Genomic DNA, 25,411 nt, shown 5'->3' with positions numbered 1-25,411 from the left:
CGTCCTACTTTTCTGCACCGAATGGGCGAATGAAGACAGGCTTATGCCATGCAGTGTGCTATGAGGACATTTTGCCTGGACAGTGGCACTACATCTGAATAACTATACAATGTTCCTTGCCAGGCCCTCCGTCCTACACTCATTTAAAATACAGGCATATGTGCAGTTTATTAAAAAAATAAGCCCACTAATTTTTTGTTGATTGTTTACTAGGCAGAAAACACCAATTTTTTCAATGATATCAAATTAAAATGAAATCATTTTGTTTGTTTCTTTTTTTTTTATGTCATTTGATCCAAATTTAACCAAGGAAAAGAAACTCTGGCAATACTGCTTATAACCAATCACAGTTGCTTAAATCAGATTTCAAAGAGAACAGATAACCAGTAAAGAAGTAGTTAGATCTTCTGAGAATTAGACAAACAATATATCACATCTTGTGTTAAGCAGATTGAAATTATTTCACTAAAAACTCTTTTGAAAAATTAATATTTCATGTGAATCAGATCAGAAATGGTAGAAATAAAATCCTGATTAACCTACTTCTGAAATAAATTGCTTGTGTTTTAAGAATCAATGAAAACATAAAACAAATCAATGTGTCAATAAGTGTATACAAATACTTAGCTCAAGCTTAACATAAGAACAAATATTTACTTTCACAAAAACTCTACAAACTTGTTATTACTTAATTAAGACAGAGCAAAGAATAAATACAAATGATTGATTTATTCAGTAGCCAATTCATATTCATCAAGCAAACCCAAAATTGCTGTAATCTTTATAGTATGGACTTTCCAAACATGATGTGATCATTTTTACATATTTCGGACATTTGGTCGAAACACGTATTGTTTTTGTAAGTGTTTTTATTACGTGTTTTGGACCTTTGGTCGAAACACATACTGTTTTCATAATGGTTTTATTTATTATTTTTATGGGGGGGGGGGGGTGTACCGATGGGACAAAAAATATTCTCAGATTGCCCATATCTCGGTTATTTCTCAACGGATCTTCTTCGAGTTTTCAGTTTTGGATTCTTTGGTCATACTTTGGTCAAATCCCATTTGGGCTTTGACTGACGGATTTTTGAAATTCGGAAGTTCGCTCGATTAGCTTTAACATCAAAGATTTGTGAAAGTTTTCTTCAGCATTTTTTCGACATTCAAGATGGGGTATGTCCATGATTATTTGAGGTATAAAGTTGAAACCTGGTAGGAATAAGGAACACATCGATACCTTAAAAATGGCATATTAAAAAATTTTGTGATGGCTTCCAGAAACTTTCGGATATAACAGAGGCCTTCTGATTTTTCCCAAACATGAATAGTTCTCTCCATTTCTGGTTGATCTTTGAAATTTTTCTATATTTAAAGCCCATTATCACATGAATTTGTACTTCAATGACCTTTGCATGACCTATACATATTAGATTACCTAGACCTATACTAACAACTAATATCCGAAAGTTCGGTCTTGGAGTATAACTTTCGCTTTTTATAAGAGTTCAAAATAGCATGTTTTTCCACTTTAATAGGGATTGGATGTTACTATACTCAATAATTTATGGTGTAACTTGATTGTTGACATTACAAGGTATGACCCAGCCTTACCCAGCCAAAACACCTCAGTACTCCTTCAGAGTTCTAGTTTTATTTTGAACTATTTTGACTTATAAAACTTATCTTTTGAAACTGTTTTCTCCCATAAATATTAGTACACTACAAGAATTTCTCTTTTTTGGAATTTTAGAGACATGTGTTGCTGATTTTCATCAAACCTATAATTGTATTAACCGATATTCTGTGCCACTATGCCTTCACACAATAACAATATAATTCACTAAATAGTAATTTATTATCTAATGATATTTTCTGTTCATCGATCAAGTTCTACTTTTATAACTTAATAATCCCAAATTTAATCAGCGGAGATTCTGAAATTAAAAGTACTCAAGACTTGTAAAATCTTGAAATACTTTCACTGTAAAATTGCCATGAGATCAGACAAAGAGAGAAAAATAGAAAAAGTTTTAATTAATTTTCACTCTACTTATATTTAAAACGATATATAGTAGTTAAATATTTTGACAAAAATAATTTGAAGCCTTATGCTCGAGATAAAATAGTCTCTGTTCTTGAAATAAAATTAAATGTAAACATTTTAACAGAATCCAAATTATTTAGACAAGCATTACTTATGAAAATAGGTTGTGTTTCATTCTCAATAAGTAAATTACTGCCCAATGATTTTCTATACCTGATCTAGACATGCCTAAAGCCAAGCACTTCTGCAGACGACAGTATTGACATCGGTTTCTGGTTTGTAAATTGATCTCACAGTTCTTGTTATAAAAACATTTCTTTCTGGCTGGATCCCCAACGTTTTGTAAAGCTCTACGAAAAAATCCCTGAAAAATAAAAATAAAATATCAAATCTGAACAAAAGTTTAGCAAGATGATCGCCTCCATTATCATTTCTAACAAGGCAATAAAATCAATTCTCAAACAGACTATCGATGGTCCTCAAAAGGCTATAGTCCACACTATGACATTTTTATCCTATGAAAATATGTTAACAGGCAACAAAACATAAGCTAAGTTGTTCGAGCAATTAGCAAAGGTTATCACATATCTATTCTTTTGTAAGTAATGGAACATTTATAAGACACCAACTAGGGAGTCGACAATATTCAAAAATGTGATCAAGGGTAATAACTTTGAAAGTCCTTCTTGGGTACTTCATCTCATGAACATAAATGCTGTGTATAAATTTAAAGGTACTCGAAAGATAACTTTGGCAACTTGAGCATCCATAAGTCTTTTTTAAAGTTGTCCAGGGAAGTAAAAATAAGTATTGAAGTAATTATAAATTTCAAATTAAAGATACATTAGTTAAAGAGTTTTATAAAGGGTTGGCCATTCTTGCTATGATAATTAAAAAATAGATGATAAAAAAAAGAAAATGTTGAAAATTTCAGTCAAATTACTTTGTTCTGAATGGAATTGTCACTGTTAGAAGTTTGGAGTAGAAATAGGCATCAATTGTGTCTGCATCGTCTATGAGAATTGACGATCGTTTGATTGACAGACGGTAACTCCACTCACATATTCTTGATTATCAAGTAACATGCTCAATGGCTATGGTAGCCTCGCTTTACAGGCCTTTCATCACCAGTTTCCGGTAGTGACATCAGCGGCTAACAGTAAATGCTAGCTTGGTCTGCCATTTATTGATTTAATTTTAAATGGATGACTGTTTAAATCCAAACTGTATCCAAGCCATCCGTGGGTCTACAGAGTTGATTTTGAGCTTGTCATGTAATAAATGTCTAATTAATAATTTCTATAATATTTGAAGCTCTTGCCTAAATAAAGACTTGCAATAGGCAGATTTAGCTCTTGCATAATGTATGTTTAAGTCTGTAGACTGTCCATAAGCAATTTTTTTTGTCCCATGGTGCCATAAATACATTGTCATAAAATGTGTCATCCCCTGTGAAGTTCTTTATATCCCTGATTAATTCTATGATCTTCACATTTATCAATATACAAGCAAATTCTATTTATTGATTGGCATAGGTAAATCAAGATTATAGACAGAAAAAAACCTATACATATTTATATCTTGACAATTTTTGAGAGATATCAAGGCAAACAGACACATCTATCTATCATTGTCCTTATTTTTTGTAATATAAATTTAAAGATAGGTTCCCAGGCAACGAAACATATGCCCCCAGCAGGAAAATGGTCTGAGCAGTCGACACGGGTTGTCGCATATTTATTTTTTGTAGGTAATAGGGGACATTTACAAGACAATACAGATCAATTTGTGTATAAATTTAAAGTCAATCGGATATTAACTTTAGCCTCAAGAGCGTCCACAAGCAAAAAAGCGTCCACAATTGCTTGTGGACGCCGGACTGCCAGATGGATGGGGACGACAACAATATACGACCACATTTCAATGTAGACATATAAAAATGAAATAAGAAGAGACATATTAAATATCTGTGCTGTAATAGTACAAGCTGTCAATTACATAGAAATTATACAGTGTACGCTGTATGGGTATGTGGGTGTTTTCATTTAATCATGCACATACCTGGCACTACCTGGCTCAGTATCCCATTAAGAAATTTTCTAAAAATATCTATGAATGTCTACTCTCATATTTTGATCCAGCAGCTATACAGAACTACTGGCCTGCCCTCTGCTACTTTTAAGGGAGTGTTGTCATTCCCCCTCTCGTTTCCAAGTTTTCTTAAAGTGAAAAATCTAAAGAGGTTTAAAAAGCTTAGCAATAGTCTAAATGAAAAGGTGGGGCAAACTAATTAATGAGGTTAAAAGCCCACAGGGGCCACTATTGTTTTCATGAAGGGTTTATTTCGCATGCGGGCTTATCTTACCCATCACATCAGACTGGCCTATAAATGTTGGCTTCAGGTAAATAAGAGCACGTGTACATGTATTTTATCAGTTTTGAGAAAATTGTCAGACTCTTAACCTCAGATCATTGTTGTCAGATCTGCTGTTAAGTCATCTAATCTGTTCATTATGGTTGTCACAGATAACTAGAGCATTTACAAAATGCTGAAAAGGGATCAAGGGCAATAATCCATGAAGCAATTATCTGAAAAGGTTACAAATTGATTATTTTTTCCTGGCGCTAACAATATATAACCACAGTTACATCCTATAAAAGACATTTTTGTTATACCCACAATTTTGTAAGAATAAGATTCAGTCATTAACATATTGCACCTTTGCCCATTGCAATATCCCTTCTTAACCTCATTCAATACAGGATAAAAAGTCTTTCTTACCTTGCATCCTTCACACGCTAGTACCCCATAATGAACACCAGAAGATTTATCACTGCATACTAAACATTTTAATACTGTCTGTGCTCCTCTCTGACCATTGCCTACAAATATAAATTACCAAATTATAATAACCAATTTAAATAACTAATTGTATATTTCTAAGTCTATATTTTTAAATATAAACATTTCTAGTACAGTCACACTAGACAGACAATAATTATTAGATACATGCTTTGACTCACAACTGTTTCTGGGTCACATATGCTAGTTGAGTACCAGGTCAAGAAGCTCCTAATCCAGGAAAGAAATCAGGAAAAAAAAGTATTAAAAAAAAATGGCAGACACAATTAAGTTGAAAAAGTCATGGCATTTTGAATATATCACTTCAATAATGAGATCAGACTACACACTTCAAATTCCAATACTGAATATATCTACAAACAATAAATCTATTTGGCTTTCAATATTAATTAAAGTCAACAGATTAATCATTGGAAACAACTGAAGCATAACAGGAAAAAAATCCTGATAACATTCAAAGCCTAATGTAATTTTCTTTCTACATGATAACAGATTCTGGCTGTCAACTATTTTCAGAAATTAATATATTATTATTTAAATCATACAAGCTGTTAAATAATACTCCGATATTTGTAGGTTGTGTTTTACAGTGGATTTTGTGCAATCACAATTTTCCTTGTTTAAGGAAGATTTATGGTGTTGTAAGAACACAGTACAGTGAGAAGACAGATAAATGGAGTTTAATGTCTGTTTGACACAAAGCATGTCATTTCAGGACTAACATATGGTACAGTTTTATTTCAATAATCCAGGGTCTTAAACAGTTGGAGGAAGCCAGAGGATCCAGAGAAGTCCCACAATGTTAGACAAGCGAAAAAAAGGAAAGTCAAAGAGAGAATCGGTAATTCCAGTGTACATAGGGATCTTTAGCAGTGGAAGGGAACTGGAGACAACCCACATGATTTTTATATCTTAATAAACAATGTCTTAATTCCAATAATTTCAGAGTAAGGATTGGGGAACAGGCAAGTTTATGAAAAAGCCTTCTTGCTAAATGGCTGGTTGTCAATATAAATGATTAGATCACAAGCCCCTATTACCCTACTATATAAATACTTGGCTGTACAATTGTGTGGAAGTTTGCTAATATAATATACCAGGAATATGTAAGAATACAATTAGCTTGAACGAAACGTTTTTCTCATTCTAGATTATCCTGATTATCTCCCTTACGTTGACACGTTAATGACACATTGTGTATTGTTATGTGATATTTAAAGGTATTTATAATAGGTCAAGTGGAGGATATGATAAAAAAAAACTAGATCAAATATTGATTAAATACAGATAATATAAAATTATAACTGCTGTACATGTTTTATAATTCATCTAGTGTAAAGACCTGTTAAGTATAGTTATTAATACAAGTTCGATAAACAAATAGTAGTTTGCAATAATAATGAGGCATAATGTCATTTAAAACTTATTGCTCTTTTGGCTGGACAGTTATAGTCAAGAGCATAAGGTTTGATAGTTGGGTAATATGTACTGGGTACAAGTAATTACAGGAACCATGCTATGTCCGGTCTAACCTTGACTCTGCTCCCTGGTTAAGATAGGACATGTCCATTGAATCTCGAATGCTATGATGACCATACACATCACTTGCCTGGTTATAAATTAGGTTCAATGCCAACACATAATGAAACATGCATACAAAATAAATTGAATTTTCCATGGTCCATAGAGAACGTGTAAATTTTATGTGTATACTATTTAAAAATCCGAGAATGGTATTTCTGAATATTATAGATCTAATAAACCATATCAACCAGCAAATAGTCCTGTCATCATTTTTGTGTACCGAAACTACCGTTATATATCAATTCAAACTTAGGACTGATGGCTGTGGGTAGTGTCAAACAGCCCCATTAATTCTTGGGGAAGGGAAGATAATGGCATTTGAAACCATTCAGGCGCTGTAGTCCTTATGGACCCCATTCCACTATCCTTAAACAGAGTCATAAAACCTACTGTATCACTCACTACCTCTATTAATAGATAATTTATGTTGTGTACAATAATTATCTGTTTACTTGACATACATATATACACCTACAGTTATATCCTTGTTCTATCTATATCATGTATATACGGAAAATCCTGTTACATTTTCACAGTTATCATGTTTATTTCTATTATTAACTGTAATCATATATTAAGATGAATATGAGACAAACACAAATCACAAGTCCCACACATACATCTTTAAAGATAGGTTGCCAGGTAACAAAACATACACCCACAGCAGGAAAATGGTCGGAGAAGTCGACACAGGTTGTCACATATTTATTTTTGGTAGGTAATGGGGGGCATTTACAAGGCAATACAGATCAGTTTGTAATTTTCGTCATTTGAGGGTTAAAAAGGGGTTCTACAAACTAAAAAAGGGGCCTGAACTCTCAAAGTAATTTACAGATATTGTTGTAAGTTGCCAGACATGAAATCAAAGTATAAAATCCAATGAAATCAACACTTTCATTTTTGACTGAATTCAAAGAGGTTTAGTCATTCCAATTTCTACTACATGTATCACAAACTCAATACTTGAAAGGTGAACAAATGAAGGAATAAAAGTTGAATAACTGACTCATGTATCCAGTATTAGTGAATAATGTAACAGAAGTTGGAAACATGTGATATAACTAGTGTTATTATGATAAATTATCTTATTTATTTTTTTGTTTTGTAAGTCAAACCAGTTTCATCTTCTGAGCTATAAAGGGAAATAACAAAACAGGAAGGTAGACCAAACACGGGAAGGCAGACCAAACACGGAAAGGCAGTACCTATGATTTTATAGTCTCTCTCTCTTTTCTCTCATTTAGCATGGCCATTTTATTTTTTACTTTTTGGTCTAGAATCAAAAAAGAGGGTTTGAATTGACATTTCGACCAGGTGAATATTCATGAATTAGAGGTGGAAGGATTACAGAGTTAAGAGGCTGGTTATGGTGATATGTACTGCGAGGATGCTACTTCAAATCTGTGCATTTCATACAAGATTTGGAGCAAGAGATGACCTGATATCTGTGGTGTAGAGCATTCTGGCCAACAAAAATGTGTGGGGAAAGTTGCAGATAAGCAAAGAGAAAAGAATTAACATTAAAAGTCAATTGGAGAATATTTAGTGGTCAGTATCCATGGATTCGGACCGGCAAAGTTATCTCATCATTGACTAAAATGCTGAATACACTCCATTTTTTGCCTGTTCATTTGTTTCAACATTCTAGTCTTAATCTTTATGACTACAAAGAGTCCTAATGTCACAATCACTAGTAACAAAAAATAAATAGATGACACATATTAATTAATAGCACATTTATCAAGCAATCAAACTGATAATCAACTATTCACTAAGTTTCATCACACTCTATCAGAATGAAAGTTATCTTGTCCCAAAGCATCGACCAATGAAATAGCTTAGCTCTGCTTAGCTTTAGCTCGAAATGTTAATTATTGAACTCTGTCAAGACATTCACCTAATGAACATCTACATCAAGTTTGAACATTCTATCTCAATTATAAGCAGAGTTGCTAATTGCTATGTTCCTAAGTATTGACCAATCAAATTGCTCATCGCTCCTTAGCCTAAGCAGAAAATTCTCATAATCGAACTTAGTCATGGTAATGATATAATGAATCTATACTCGGAGGCTGATGTCCCCCACCGAAAATGCCAAAATAAATAGATGACACATTTTAATTTATTGCACATTTATATTTTTTAAAAGTATCAAGCAACCAAACTGATTATCAACTATACACTAAGTTTCATCACTCTCTATCAGATAGAATCAAAGTTATCTTGTCCTAAAGCGTTGACCAATGAAATTGCTTAGCTCTGTTTAGCTTTAGCTCGAAATGTTAATCATTGAACTCAGTCAAGACATTTACCTATTAATGAACATCTATATCAAGTTTAAACATTCTACCTCAATTTAAAGCCGATTGTTATGTTCCAAAGTCTTGACCATTCAAATTGCTTATCTCTCCTTAGCCTAATCAGAAAATTCTCATCATCGAGGTAATGATATAATGAATCTATACTCAGAGTTTCGTCACTCTCACTTAATTATAACCAAAGTTATCGTGCCCCAAAGCATCAGCCAATCAGATAGCTTATCTCTGCTTACCGTAAGCAGACAATGTTTATCATCGAACTAGATCAAGGCATTCACCTAATGAATGGCTACACCAAGTTTGAACATTCTACCTCAATTAAAAGGAGAGTTATTGTGTTCCAAAGTCTTGGTCAATCAAATTGCTTATCGCTCTCCTTACCCTGCACAGAAAGTGCTCATTAACGAACTTAGTCAAGATATTGATATGATAAAACTTACACCAAGTGTCCTCACTCTCACTTAATAATTAGAACTAAAGTTATCATGTCCCAAAACATCAACCAATCAAATTGCTTATCTCTGCTTACCCCAAGCAGAAAATTCTCATATTCGAACTCCATCAAGGCATTCATCTATTAAACACTCACGCATTTTCTATAAAAATATTAACACATAAATATTAATCTGAGATGTGGAAATTTCAAGAAAAGGAATTGTTATTGAGTAGCTAAAAAAAATAATCTTTTGTTGTCTTTCATATTTCAATTAAGTGATTATCAATTTGTTGTCTTTCATATTTCAATTAAGTGATTATCAATTGAGTGTTTTTCTCGACTATCAATTTTGAGAAAATCAGAAGAAAAGTATTGCTGAACCTCAATCAATCAATCCACCACGGTTCTAGGGTAATTCAGCGACATTGAATTTATTTATATATATTCATTATCTTCTAATACGAGACCTAGACAATGTTGTATGAATAATCAGGTTCAATAAATAGGGTTTAATATGTTTTGTTTCTCTAAAGTAGGTCCAGTTGATTCTGTTGACTTTAATAATATGTCCAACACATGCTATTTAATATACTTTGTGGTGAACTTGATTGATGTAAAAGATTTTTATTAAAAACTTTTTACATAAGAATATCAATATTCGATAGTTTCTCAAAATATCAAATCCTAATAAAAAGAGTGATGTTGATGATCATAACAATAAATACAGCTATATCATGCTTTAAAGAGACAATAAACCAAAACAAAAAATCAAATATAGGCTATGTAACCAAATGCACTATCATGATAATATATCTGACTTCTATCCACTAATACTGACAGCATGAAATTATCATTTTGTTTTAATCTTCTATCTATATATATATTTGTGACTGTCGTTTGTCTGTCTGTCTGTCTGTTCGGGGTTGGCGGCTACACTAGGTCTGCCCCGAGTCTGAAATTTGGGGTATAGGGGTAGCTCGGACCGGGGAGTAACATAGGCCAGGTGGCGTTAGTCTACCACTTCCGGTTTCGGAGTTATGACCCCCGAGCGAAGCCGGTCTGTTCGGGGTTGGCGGCTACACTAGGTCTGCCCCGAGTCTGAAATTTGGGGTATAGGAGTAGCTTGGACCGGGGAGTAACATAGGCCAGGTGGGTTAGTCTACCACTTCCGGTTTCGGAGTTATGACCCCCGAGCGAAGCTGGGTATCTGTCTGTTCGGGGTTGGTGGCTACACTAGGTCTGCCCCGAGTCTGAAATTTGGGGTATAGGGGTAGCTCGGACTGGGGAGTAACAAAGACCAGGTGGCGTTAGTCTACCACTTCCGGTTTCGGAGTTATGACCCCCGAGCGAAGCCGGGTTGTTGTTGTTCTTAGCGTTTAACGTCCGCTTCCACCGAAGGTGATATCGCAGACAAGGAAGCCGGGTATCCTGCTAGTCTATATATATATATATTTGTGACTGTCGTTTGTCTGTCTGTCTGTTCAGGGTTGGCGGCTACATTAGGTCTGCCCCGAGTCTGAAATTTGGGGTATAGGGGTAGCTCGGACCGTGGAGTAACATAGGCCAGGTGGCGTTAGTCTACCACTTCCGGTTTCGGAGTTATGACCCCCGAGCGAAGCCGGGTATCCTGCTAGTATTACTATATAAATAACATGTCGGTGCTTGCTGATCGTCTTTAATTTTCCTACTGTGATTTGCCCCTTGAATAATGAACTATTATAGTATTGCTCCATTTCATGAACGATGTCAAGTACATGTAGGAATTAGCCCTATCTTAAATTTTTTTTTGTAATTTAAAAGCTTAATCTGCTATGCATTTTAGGTCAATCTAATCATTTGATAACACTTTATCAAACATAATGTACGCCTGCTGGTAACCATTTTGTTAGTGATCATGGTAAGTTATCGCCATGATGGAAACTGGTCAAACAACAGCAGGCAACAGAAATAAGCCAACATATTTTAGGAACAAACAGATTAAATATCTATAAAAGATATATATGGCATTTGGTTTATTATAGCAGAATTAGTTAGCTAACATATTTTAGGAATAAACAGATTAAATATCTCTTAACACCTATATATAACCTATAGTTTATTTCAGGTGAAATTAATTGAAAGTTTATTTATTTGTGTAAATGATACACCCACGCCTACCACTGTGATATTTTTGACTTGACCTAACCTTCATGTGCGTAAATGACCTAGCTATATATATATATATATATATAAACATATGTGTACTTAAACCATGGTATATAAATCACTAAAATCATTTATATCGACACATATACATGTATTTTGATGTGGAAATCAAAACTTTTAATTAAAAACATATTGAATATCTAAAGCTGATCGGATAATGAAAGGGTATTGGATATAACAGCAATCATTCCATCCTGACAATATGCCCTTATCCTCTTCACATCGATAAATAATGGACTCAGACATATTCTATCAGACTTCTATCAGGCAATTAATGGCTAATAGCCTTCTATATTAAACTCTATGTATACACAGTTTATCTTCATGTGCTCTCCGAGTAATATCATGGATTTGCTTTACTTGTATGCTTACGTCAATGTAGTAGGGTGTTGAAGTACAAATCAATAACCCGGTTAGAAGATAATTCATGACCTCCTGGGTTTTATAGCTTTTTTACTAGGCCTTATTCAACACATAGTGCAAATGGCAGAAGTTAACTGGCCTTACAAGTCCAGACGGGGAACCATAAATTAGCCATCTATGAAATTAGTTTATTAAAGATCTCAACTCTCAGTGTCAAACTGTGTTCTGTAATATCAGACTTTAAATAGTACGGATCAAATGGTTTACTACCAATCTTGTTAAATGGCCAAATTATCTAACGTTTTTTTTTTTAAAATATGAAATTGCAACATAGTCCAAGTTATGTTGCAATCAATTTATATAATTTATTATACCCCAGGCCATACAAAACTTGTCAAATAATTTAATGACCTACTTTCTGTAAAACTATACTTATCCACATATTAAAATTATTTTTCGCTTTATCGACACATGTATACAATCTAAACATTTTACTGTAGACTCTTGAAAATATTGATTGGTTGCAAAAATTTCTAGATTAATATTTTAAAATAATTTTCCATTCCCAATTACATCAATGTACATTTTCTTTTTTTTTTTTGTTCGTCCCAGAATTTTAAAGTTAGTTGCATTGACAGAAATCAAACAAATTTGACGTCACTGTATCGTTGAGTCATTTTCACAATTGGTGCTCTGACATCAGAAGTGACCAGGCTTGACATTTAATTTAGATACTGGCAATATTCCAATGACATAACTTGACGATATCTATGTCTTTCAGCCAAGATGTCTTTCAAAATATTTCTAAAGGTGAAGGGGAGATGTCAATCATAAATACATCAATATTTTCATTATCTATTCCGTAAAGTAGAATCTAATGTAGATGTTTGACACTTGAAGTATTTCGGTTGAACAATCTACTGGGAAATGCAAAAAGTTGCACATTATATATATAACAATAGATCTATATCAGATAAACAAGATAAAGCTTATATTATACATAATTCATTATACACTTATAATTATGTAGTAGGCGTGGCAAGATGTTCTATTATCATTATATATTTGTGTGTTTAAAGATAAACTACATAGATATTTTCAAATAAAGAAAATGTCAAATATTGAACACTATATTTTAGTCATACTTGTGTTTTTAATGAAGCATGTGACACCCCCAGTCCGTCAGTCAATTATTAGGAGACGATAATTTTGCATGTTATGAGAAATCCACCAGTAGTGGTACTAATACTAGAAGCTAAAAGCTGCCTCAACTCCCTCTTCACTACTTGCCTGTTAACCCTAACCCTTGTAGTATTTTTGTCAGAGGAAATTATGCTCTATCAGGAATCAAAAACTTGATCAATGGAAACCAGGTTAATGTAAAGTAAATATTGATTTTCCTAACCATACTCTATGAAATCTACCACATCGATAGATCATTGATATTAAAAGGTAGAAAAAAAGTATGTCATTTCACACTCACTCTGACCTAGCAGGTTTCAATGATCATTACAATTAAATAAAGTCAAAAACAAACTAGCTGTTAAAAATAGGTTAAGTTAACCAAAAGGAACTGTATTTGTAATGTGTATTGGTATGCCGAATATCTAAGTTTTTTTTATAAATAGTTACAATATATTTACTTAGGTTAGCAGACCTATTTTGTGAGGTTACAGTGGAAAAGATTAAACTATGTATACGCAAGTTATGTCATATAGAGAGTTTGTTCTCTTCAGGTAAAGTCCACATTTACACACCTTTCATCCTGACAAAAAAACAAATATTATAAACTGACATTGAAAAACAATTATCTGAAAATTTTATTAAATGGTATCAGTACCTAAATATTTCACTGAATAATAACAAACAATATCTTAACATTTACCAAATAGTAACAATTATCTAAATTAAAATATTTTATTTGAATATCCTCAGTATCTAAATACTTTACTGAATAGCAACAAACAATATCTAAACATTTACCAAATAGTAACAATTATCTAAATTAAAACATTTACTGAATAATAACAGTATCTAGACACTTTACTGAATAAGTAACAAACAATGTATAAATGTTAACTGCATGTCGGTAGAACATTTACCCAATAGTAGTAATATCTAAACATTTACTGAATAGTAACAATATCAAAATATTTTATTGAAAAGAAATCATAAAAGATTTGTTTTAAATCAAGTAACATTTAATCATTTTATTGAAGAGTATCAATGCCTATTCATATTTAGTTCACTTGGAACAATATCTATATTTGATTAAATTGAATATGCAAACATTTGATTAAATTGGAATAATATGCAAACATTTTATTAAATGGAAATAATATCACCCACGGTTTCGGGGCTATTCTTGGTTTAAATATGCACCCAGGTGATACATATGTAATGTTTCATACATATGGATGAGCTAGGATTGGAGGTGTATATAGCTCATTCGTGGAGAGTATTCTGGTGAAGGTGGTCACTGTGCATTATAAGTCCAATTCCAAATCCATTTCAATATTACTTTATATACAGTATAAAAATACATTATTTACAAGATCATATCAAAGGTGTTACTAAACGTCTTAACCTTATCTCCTATCTCATCTGATCTCCCTGTATATTTTTTTCAATCTTCTCTTCTGTCTGTGTAGGGGTCTTTTAAACAAACTAATTTGCATACAGACAAAAAGACAATCATTTCAACAAATCAGATTAAAGATAAAATTAGGGATAAAAATATTCTTATGAATCAAATGAACGAAGTTAAATTAATATATAAATTTCATTTGGTAAAAGTTTTACAATAACATATAGAATTAGTTAATAAGCTTTAAGCCGTAAATACTTGATTGGCACTGATCTGACTGCATTGTTAAATGTATAAATCTTTATTTCGAGCTTTCTACTAATAAGCCTATTGGCACCTCAAAGATTATAATAGTACAGTCAAGACCATTCTTGCTTAGAGCAATCACTTTAAGGGGTTTAAAGCGAGAATTTCAAATTTTCTAAGAAAGTCAAAACATAATTATTTCTATGTCTTTTGCTCAATAGGTTATCAAATCACTATTATACAATCATGAACATTATTTCCCACCCTAAAAAATCTATGACACAGGAAATAACATCACAATTACCTACCCTGTTTTGCTATTGACAGCATGGGGCAGCCATTTTCCAACGTTGGAATTTGAAGTTAAAAATGATATTCTTGCCAATTTCTCAGCTGGCAATAGCGAATTATAGGATTAATAGGATTATTCTTTAACAAGGTAGGCCTGTTTATGGATACCATCTATTTTAAGGCTTTATTTTAATACATTTTAAAAATATAACTTGAAAATTTGCAATTGCAACTTTCAATCAAAATATTAAAATCTAAATCAATGAATAGTATAAAGTCAGCCATATTGATGAAATGAAATGAAATGAAATGAAATGGAGTTTAACGTCCTACTGTTCTGCTCCTAACCCATATTGATGAATATAGAAGTAAGAATTAAATTATGCATTATTTGAAAAAGAAATTAATATCACTATTCGGTGATAATAATATCCAAACAGTTTGTTAATTAAAAACTGTATCTAATCATTTTGTTATCAATAAAATACAGCAACTGGTAAACATTTTATAGTATTGTTTTTCATGAAAAATGTTAGCTAATCAGAGCATTTCAAGACATGCATTTGATTAATGCTGAACATTCATTTCACCCCTGGGTGACATTGTTCTGATGAAAATTCAGGGATCAATGTCACATAGATAAGACATGTATTTCATATTACCCTACATGTATGACCTATCCTCATACTCATGATCATTACCTAGCAAACAGATGGAGTCTTGAACAAATCATCAACCACAATTTCAGTTTTATACAGCCTTCCATGGATCATCAACCATAATTTCAGTTATACAGAAATCATTACATGTATGTTGTCTTAGATTTATGGGCACATTTTTACATGAAATGCAGTCAAAATCCCTAGGAAGGCTACTTTTGTTTTCAATAATTTAGATAATGTGTATGGTTACATTTTTCAGGCATCTAAAATGGATAATATTTCAATATTTACACAATTGTTTAGAAGATCTACTGAAAAATAGGTATTTCTGTGAGATTAAAGGTAATCGCAACACAAAAAGTAAATTTCCAGCATGCAATAAAATCATCATTATTTTGCTAACAAAGTTTTGTTTTAAATCTTTTGGACTTAGAATGGCATGGTCTTAACAGTACATAAATGGAACCTACTTTGTACGAAATATACAATTTATTTTGTAAGTCTACTAAAGGACGATATATCTTTTAATATTATTTTTATGTATGAATAATCAATAAAATTTTATTTAGTCATGTAAACTGTACAGAGAACTTACTGTTGCTTCAAGCCGGCACGGTATACGCAACACCAGTCTCAGAAAACTTTATGGTGTGTTGCAGTCATGAATGCATAATTTTGATTGCACACCCAATAAAATGTTGGCACACACCCTTGAAAGCTAATCATTAGTGGAAACAGCGTCTGAAGTATGTTTCTGCTATCTAGTTCCATTGTTGCAGGATGGTTTTTGAGCACATAAATAATTGTACTTCACAAGTCAGACACACTTTTATCTCCTTTATGTAAAATCATTAAAGATTATGGAAGACAATAGAACCATTAAAACCATAAAGAAAGATAAAAAAAAAATTGTCTGAACAGGACTACATCAAATTGGATGAGACAGCCATTTTAAAGTTTGAATATAATGTCAATCAAAATCAATATAGAAAATCCATTGTTTACTAGCAGCTAAGTTATCTGAGCTGATTCCCAGATCTATGAGTAATAAATACTTTGGTTTATGGAATGACTCTGATTTCAAAAAGATTATGTTCCAGTACCAGTAAATTTTCAAAATATATCTTAGAAAATAACATGTCGAATGTCAAATTGTTTTCAATGACTGGGGCAACAACTCAGCAAATCCCTTACTGCATAAGCATTCAAGAGCAGCATTGTTTTATGATTTTGAAAATACTTTAATCTATGCAACAAAGCTGGTTTATATATATATATATATATATATCTACACACAGTTTTACATGTGGTATATGATATTAAAATCTAAATTTAAAAGAAATGCTCTGGCAATAAAGTTGTACAATCGAAATGATCTATTTTGCATTTATAAAAACCTATTATTCTACAGTTCTGTTGGTGTCTTTTGAGGCACTTTTTTTTTATTAAATGACCTTTATTCTTTAATTAGCCTAGTTCTTTGAGTTCTAACGAAAATCATCCATTTAATTTGAACAGTTTTTGCATATGACTCTCTGATCTGATCTAATCAGTTTTTACGACAACCACAAAAAAAAATTGTACAGATTTATGGGTTTCCTTAGTGAGGTATAAAACTACATAACTTCCTTTTGGACAGATCTTTTAATAGAAGAAAAGATAACCCAGTGCAGTGGAAAAACTGATTAGCTCAATTTTGTTGTAGACGAATTCAAAGTTCAAAACATCTGAAATCTTGTATTCAGAGCGTAAACAGCCTTTGAAAACTTAAATTAGAGGTTTAGTGATAAGACCATGATCTTAACGTCACTGATAGGTGGAATAAAAATTGTCTTAAATCGTGCCTGGCTTTGATGGCAGCAACACTCATCCTTTTACCAAAGGTCAGGATGAGATTTGAACAAGTATTATTACAGTGAGTTAGTTCACTTAAAGAAAAGATGAGAGAAGATCAATAAACACAACAATTTAGCTCATGGTTACTGTGACATATCCCAATCGATTGCAGGTAATAAGCATAAGCACATACATTAGCATGACATTCTTCGCACCCAAATCTGACCTTTGGGACAAAGCCATCAACTATCTGAGAGAAGAAAAAGCTCCACGAAAAAGCTGAACTGACATTAAATGCTTTTAGAAGAAATCTCTGCCAATAATTAACGAGGAAATATAAACGCTTCATTCTGATAGTTCAACCTAGATTCAGTTCATCAATAGCAAGCATCAGCCAAATTCTTACATTAGTGGCATACATGCCAATATTTCATTTATTACAAATAAATCCATTTCTAGACATTTTCAAACAAATCAAATCAATAATAATTGTACAAATATTTTGAAATAAGGAGTTCCGTTTTCTAATATTCCTTAAACCCGAAAGGAGCACCACTAAGTGATAATACTGAGAGTATTACTGATGCAATACATGTCTGCTAAAATGAATTTTACAATGCAAAATTAGTTGGTGATCATCCTTTATTTTTTGCAAAGAAAGTTTTTATTTGTTTAAAAAATGATTATACTGACAGAACCAGACATACTTCAGGAATAAATCATTTATTTCATGTCAAAACACTTACAAGTTATTTCTCAAATAAACTCTAAATAATATAGCAACATCATCATCTGTATTGAAACAGTGATATTGAAAACCCAAGAGGTTACATCTGCTTCATAAGTACAAAGTGAAAAGGTAGTGTAATTGTAAATTAACTTTGCCAGGGAAAGGCGTAAAAAAAACTAGTAGACCAATGTCAAAGTCATATCTGGTGTTGTGAAGTATAATGTGTGTGAAATAGCTTTAACTTAAATTCTGCTTCCATCGAAGAGATATTGCTGAATGGTTATATGAAATGGAAAGAACTGAATGTATTTGATATTACCTTTAGAGATACATGTATACAGGCACACTGAATCTTCCAATGTTATGAACAACAAGCCAACAGTGAGGCTGATGTCCCCCGCCGAAATAGGAAAATAATTAGAGGACACATATAAATTTATCACAAATAAGCGGAACGGACAGACAGACAAACAGACAGACGGACGAACCCATTTTAATAGTTCCCTGCTTTCTTCGAAAGGCGGGGGACAATCAAAGTAGGAGAGTTATTGTTTTCCAAAGTCTCGACCAATCAAATTGCGTATCGCTCTGCTTACCCTGAGCAGAAAATGCTCATTATCAAACTTAGTCAAGGTATTACTGTAATGAAACTATACACCAAGTTTCATCAATCTCACTTAATTAGAACTAAAGTTATTGTGTCCCAAAGCATCAACCAATCAAATTGCTTATCTCTGCTTACCCTAAGCGGAAAATGCTCATCTTCGAACTCCATCAAGGCATTGACCTAATCAACACATACACCAAGTTTGAACATTCTAGCTCAATTAGGAAGAGAGTTATCGTGCCCCAAAGTATCAACCAATCAAATTGCTTATCTCTGCTTACCCTAAGCGGAAAATGCTCATCTTCGAACTCCATCAAGGCATTGACCTAATAAACACATACACCAAGTTTGAACATTCTAGCTCAATTAGGAAGAGAGTTATTGTGTCCCAAAAAGTGTGACGGACAGACAGACGGACGGACGGACGGACGGACGGACGGACGGACGGACGGACGGACGGACGGACGGACGGACAGACAGACAGACAGACAGACAGACAGACAGACAGACAGACAGACAGACAGACAGACAGACAGACAGACAGACAGACAGACAGACAGACAGACAGACAGACAGACAGACAGACGAACCCATTTTAATAGTCCCCTGCTTTCTTCGAAAGGCGGGGGACAACAAACATATAAGGTAAAAAAATATTCATAAGAATTAGGAATTACTTACGCTTCACCAAATTATTTAAAATCAATTCTATAAACGTGCAATACAAAATTAATGTGTATCACATAATGAGTTGAAAGTCTGTATGGAACTATAGGAACACTAATGGGAATTGACAGACAATTGAAAGATAGTAATCTTATCATCCTGTTAAAGTTCTGGCATCTTAATGATCACTGTTCTACAGGAATAAATTCTATCTAATCTACTCCCTGGAATAAAAAACTAAACTAATTCCATTTTAACCTACATACAGTAAGAGGGGATTAATCAATAATTGATTTTATTTTAACACAACGTCTGCAATAAATATAGATCATTCAAATATATTACCTTGTCTTTTAAGATTAAAATTGTTTTTTTTAAAAAAATAAATGCTGATAGTCTAAAAACTTTGCCATAATTTCAATACTCAAATTCCAATAATTTTTCAAAGCTAATGAAAAGTATCGAAAATAAAACTGATTATCTATATTTAGTATAAGCAGAAAATGTTCACGATCTAACTCAGTCAAGGTATTGGTGGTGATACTCTACACTAAGTTACATCACTCTCCATAAGTTAGAATTAAAGTTATCTTGACCCAAAGCATTGACCAATGAAATTGCTTAGCTTTAGCAGAAAATGTTAATCATTGAACTCAATCAAGACATTCATCTAATGAACACATAGGCCTACAGGCTCTCGATGACTGTAAGGGGGGGGGGCAGAAATTGAAATGCACGAAAAAATTACGGTTAGCCCCCCCCCCCCAAACAATTCAGAAAATTTGAAGACCGCAAATGTGTTCTCCTACCACTCCAGTCCGTGAATACAGCAACTTCAAAGTGGTCTAACAAGCCTAGCTTGTTGACTCGAATTCCAATCAACGGTTTACAGTTACTGAGGCAGGGGATCGTCAGGAGAATATTTTGAAAATTTAACTGCCGCCAACGCGTTTTCCTGCTAGTTCATCCCTTGAATACAGCAACTTCGTCGCAGGGTATGGGGGCCTCGCCCTCCTGGAGAAAATTTTGAAAATATAACTGTCGCAAATGCATTTTTCTGCTATTCTAGCCCGTGAGTTAAGCAACTCCAAAGTTGTCCAATGGTTTTGTAACTGAAATCCCACTCAATGCCGGCCTGAATTCCAACCATCCAATCAGACTGTTGCAGCTGCATTCACAAATAATAATCGATGCCCAAAATGTCGCACAAAGTAGAGTGACTCCAGACAAAATGTTTTAATTCATAGTCAATATTAGATTTCGGGCTCTTTATTTTGCCAACTAGATGAAATAATAATTTTTGTTTTCAATTTACCCGTCTGCCCGAAAAGTCAGATTGCCAAAAAGTTAGTGGGGCAGCTGACCCCCCCCCCCCCCCCGGCTCGTACACCTATGAAAGAGCATCTACTCCAAGTTTAAACATTCTACCTCAATTAAAAGCAGAGCTGTTAGGTTCTAAAGTCTGGACCAATCAAATTGCTTATCGCTACCTAGCTAAGCATAAAATTCTCATCATCGAACTTAGTCAAGATCAGGCCCGTAACTAGGTGGGGGGGGGGGCAAAAATACATATACATTGTCCGTCAATTTTACAGCACCCAAGAGAACACTTCACGCCCCTCTTGTTGCTCTAACCTCGTTACGGTCCTGGTCAAGATATTGACGTAATGAGAACCATTCACCTAATAGACAATTTTGAATATTCTACCTCAATCAGAATGAGAGTTATTGTGTCCCAAAGTCTTGACCAGACTGAAGTCTCTACTTAGACTTGAGGTAATATTTAAACATTTTAATTCCACTGAGTATATTGATTCAAATATTCAGAATTTCTAAAAACATGAAAGCATCAAAATGCATTCAAAATTGATCACTTGAATTAAATCGAATATTTAAATAGTAGGTCTCATATTCTATGTAACCGATAATGCACTATTTATCCATGAACATCAAGATCAAGCTAGTACTAAACCTAGATTTTTTGTCTAAAACCTCTAAAAACACTTTTCAGCAATGATCCTTGTTACTTTTATGTAAGAAAAATGATTATTGGACTTCATGTACATTGCCTCTTTCAGGAAGTTTGATCATGAATATAATAACCACTAAGCAATGTCTTCAACAAACAGTAACTATTGAATAATACTGTGATGTGGTTATATTTTACAGATCAAATATATACTTATTTGAGTGGCAGCTATTCCTGAAATTCCTGATCGTATCTATTGAATTGTTTTTTGTACTTATTAAATCATGAAAGGGATAAAATCATAAAAGGAACAGGATTTGACTGATATAATTAAGGCAAGGTCAATATTATTATATTTAGGAACTTTTCAAGATGGTTTTATATAGTGCAACATAACAATCTTGTCTGACCTACTTTTACAGGTAGGATTTCAAATGATTTTCCTGTGTCCTTGATCCGTTGGTATCGAGCAAATTGTAATAATGCATTAATAATTGCTTTACGAACATACCCTCAAAACATTCATTTCTTTTCTATGACATGTACTTTAATTGAATATTAGCAATAACTTCTCAATTTTACTACAGAAAATATATTGTTAACATTACAATGTGAGCAATTTGCTAACATCACTCTTTATAAAAAGCCTCTGTAATGCATGAAGAAGAATTTTTTTAAATGTGTCGGTAATAAACAACATGACCATCATATATTTAACACTCTGGAAAAGAATATAAATAGGCGAATAAAAAAAATTCATTCTTTACAATAACCAAATATTAAATATTTTTTTGTGTAATATAAAATAATGTTACTGATTCAATGCTGATAGAAACAAATCTAATGTACATTTATTTGTAACGCAGATGACCGCAGTTTGTTTCAGCGGCATAAAATTGACGGTGTGATATCAACAGAAACTATTATAATGTAAACTTTAAATGGCCAGAACTTCTGTAAGGATGAATTGATTGGAATAATTTTTAGAATTCATATTTGCCATATATTCTGGAATGTTATCCCTTTAAACATTGACTAGATGGTTTTGCAATACTCCCTATCAAAACTTAATAGTTGAAAAATACAGTGTTTTATACATATTTGATATTTTCTTTATCAAACATGGCTGAGCACTCTTACATCTCTTTTGTACAGAAACAAAACCACATAAAGAGGAAGACGCAATTAAATTACGTCTACAAATATAACAAAAGACAGTTCAGACAAAGATCAATTTAGGCTGTGATATTGGATGACACTATTAACACCAGTTTCCTGAAGAGAAGGTAAAAAGGAAAGAATACAGACGTAACCGTAATTGTGTAATGCCGCAGCAATCAGTTTTTCCCAGACAAAAATAAATTGGTTATTTTAGCAGAAATCGTATTTGTGTGATTCGTCTGATCTGCTTGTAACAAATGAACTTTAAAAAAAAAAAATGTTAATGTGACCGAGACATACATTCTATGCTTTCTCAAATAAACTTAATAGTTTTGATTAGCTCAATTTTAAAAGGTAGGAAAAAGTAATGAAATTAGTGGGCAAAAAAATAATAGAACAGACTTTAAGTGCCCCTTATGACATACTGATCTTTAGTTATCTAAATTGCTGAAAGGCAGACAATCACATTTCACAACTTTTTTGTATATTTCAACTTAATCTAAGTATATTCAATTTATAAACTCAAGTGTCTACTGGGAAGTCTTGGTTTGACTATATTTTAATCTTTATTTTTAAAAGGTCATTGCCATCTCACACACTGGTGTGGAACAGTCAGTACGAAGCTTTATTTAAGTATACATGTATATTATAGAGCTATATATATTATATAATAATCTTAATTGAAATTCCTCCCAAAGCAAAGATTTGTTTGTATATGGGCATGCATACATCTCAAAGCAAAGATATGTTTGTATATGGGCATGGATACATGTATACATCGACCAAAATAATGCCCCCGTCCAAAGTTGATAAAAACTAAATGTATAAAATTCTATGAAGATTTGATGAATGTAATTGATTTCTTAAAAATCTTAATTCTTTTATCCTTAGCAAAAGTTTGTATACTAAAAAAAACGTTAAGTTCTATAAGCATTTAAAGTAGCTAAGTCTCTAACTCAATATCAATCAAAGTCTTCGACTCTGAAAACAGGAATTATTTGTCAATTTAAATTAACATTGATGTTGTGATCTTACCGGGAAAAGATGGGCTTCTGACATCCAATATTTAAAGTAGCTAAGTCTCTAACTCAAAATCATCCAAATTCTTCGACATTGAAGACACAAATTTTTTGTCTATTTAAATCAACATTGATGTTGTGATCTTACAGGGAAAAGATGGGCTTCTGATATCCAATATTTAAGACAAAATAAACATTTTACCATTGGTACACGAATCATGTACCATAATGCGTTTCAGCGTCATTTGTAACAAGGGGCTCGAAGAACAAGGCTAGACATATTCCATAAGTCATGTCAAACGATGACGCTATATTCTTATCTGGAGAGCATGCGCAATAAATAATTTCGGTGTAGACTGGTATAACCAGACACTGGAAATTGCCATTCGATTGAGATTTCTGGCGTTGAACAAGGGTAGACATGTCAAACGGTGACATCATATTCTTATCTCGAGAGCATGCGCAATAAATACTATCGTGTAGACTGGAATAACCAGACGCTAGAGATTGCCATTCGATTGAAACTTCTGGTGAATTTCGCTGAACATAACTATTTGAAATTAGAGTAAAAACGGAAATATTCATATTACATTGCGACCTATTTGTGTCAATTTCTAGGTTCCAAATATTAGCGATTTTGCTCCTTTAAGAAAGTTCTTAAAGTTTTAAAAACATCTGAAATAAAATCTATGCGCTAAGCTTAATTAAAAGGTTGCCCAAAGTTGATGCCCTATTTCACGTTTTCAGTGACTTTTCATTGAATTTATATCCTATATACATTGATACATGTATATAAATAAAACAAAATACGATCAGTTAAAAAAAAAATCAACCACTTTATTTCATTCTGATATCATTCAAATCATAAGCTAGCTGTCTGCTTTTTATCGAGCGTCATCAGATGTTGTATTGTATATAAATAATTCAACATTAGCCATACATATATACATATGTAGAATTGATATATATCAATAATTACTTTTGTAGTTCCTGATGAATAAAATGTACATGTATGCCAGAAAAAAATATGAATGAACATATAAAAGCCCATCCAACATATATGTCGTCAGTTATATTAATCAAAAAACCTGGAGCTTGGATAATAATTTTTGAAACTGTAGTTAGCTCATCATTTAAAATAGTGAAACATCTGACACAGAAGAATTCATCATGCATTTAATAACAGTAAATACTGTTGAAATATCTAATTCCAACAAGCCAACAGTGAGGCTGATGTTCCACACCGAAATCCCAAAATTATTTTTTTCAAAAGTATCAAGCAATCAAACTGATTATCAATTACATGTATACACAAAGTTTCATCACTCTCTATCAGATAGAATCAAAGTTATCTTGTCCCAAAGCATCACCCAATTAAATTCCTTATCTCTGCTTACCCCAAGCAGAAAATTCTCATCTTTGAACTCCATCATGGCATTGACCTAATAAACATCTACGCCAAGTGTAAACATTCTAGGTAAATATGAGAATGAGAGTTATTGTGTTCCAAAGTCATGCTCATCTTTGAACTCCATCAAGGCATTGACCTAATAAACACCTACACGAAGTTTGAACATTCTAGCTCAATCAGGAGAGTTATTGTTTCCCAAAAAGTGTGATGGACAGACAGACAGACGAACCCATTTTAAAAGTCCCCTGCTTTCATTGAAAGGTGGGGGACAATAAATGCATGCACTTTAAATATAGATTGACACAATTACTTATCTACTAAAGGACAATACTGGAGTCAGAAATGAAATGAAATGAAATGAAACGAAATGGGGTTTAACATACTACAGTGTGCTATGAAGGAAATTTTGCT

The 25,411-nt window shown here is 32.9% G+C and overlaps 1 protein-coding gene across 2 annotated transcripts in view; it reads right to left on the bottom strand.

The window, feature by feature from the left end:
- LOC126810015 (uncharacterized) overlaps nucleotides 1-25,411 on the bottom strand; it is a 67,050-nt gene that overhangs the window by 14,273 nt on the left and 27,366 nt on the right. For both annotated transcript variants that reach the window (XM_050534917.1, XM_050534918.2), the window contains exons 4-5: nucleotides 4,829-4,929; nucleotides 2,260-2,410 (exon numbers count right to left, since the gene is read on the bottom strand). In XM_050534917.1, coding sequence (XP_050390874.1) covers nucleotides 2,260-2,410; nucleotides 4,829-4,929 — 252 coding nt within the window. The remainder of the gene's footprint in view (nucleotides 1-2,259; nucleotides 2,411-4,828; nucleotides 4,930-25,411) is intronic.

This window comes from Patella vulgata, chromosome 2, assembly GCF_932274485.2.
Source record: "Patella vulgata chromosome 2, xgPatVulg1.2, whole genome shotgun sequence".
In the NCBI taxonomy this organism is placed as follows: Eukaryota; Metazoa; Mollusca; class Gastropoda; family Patellidae; genus Patella; species Patella vulgata.
This window is presented reverse-complemented; position numbering and strand designations above follow the sequence as displayed.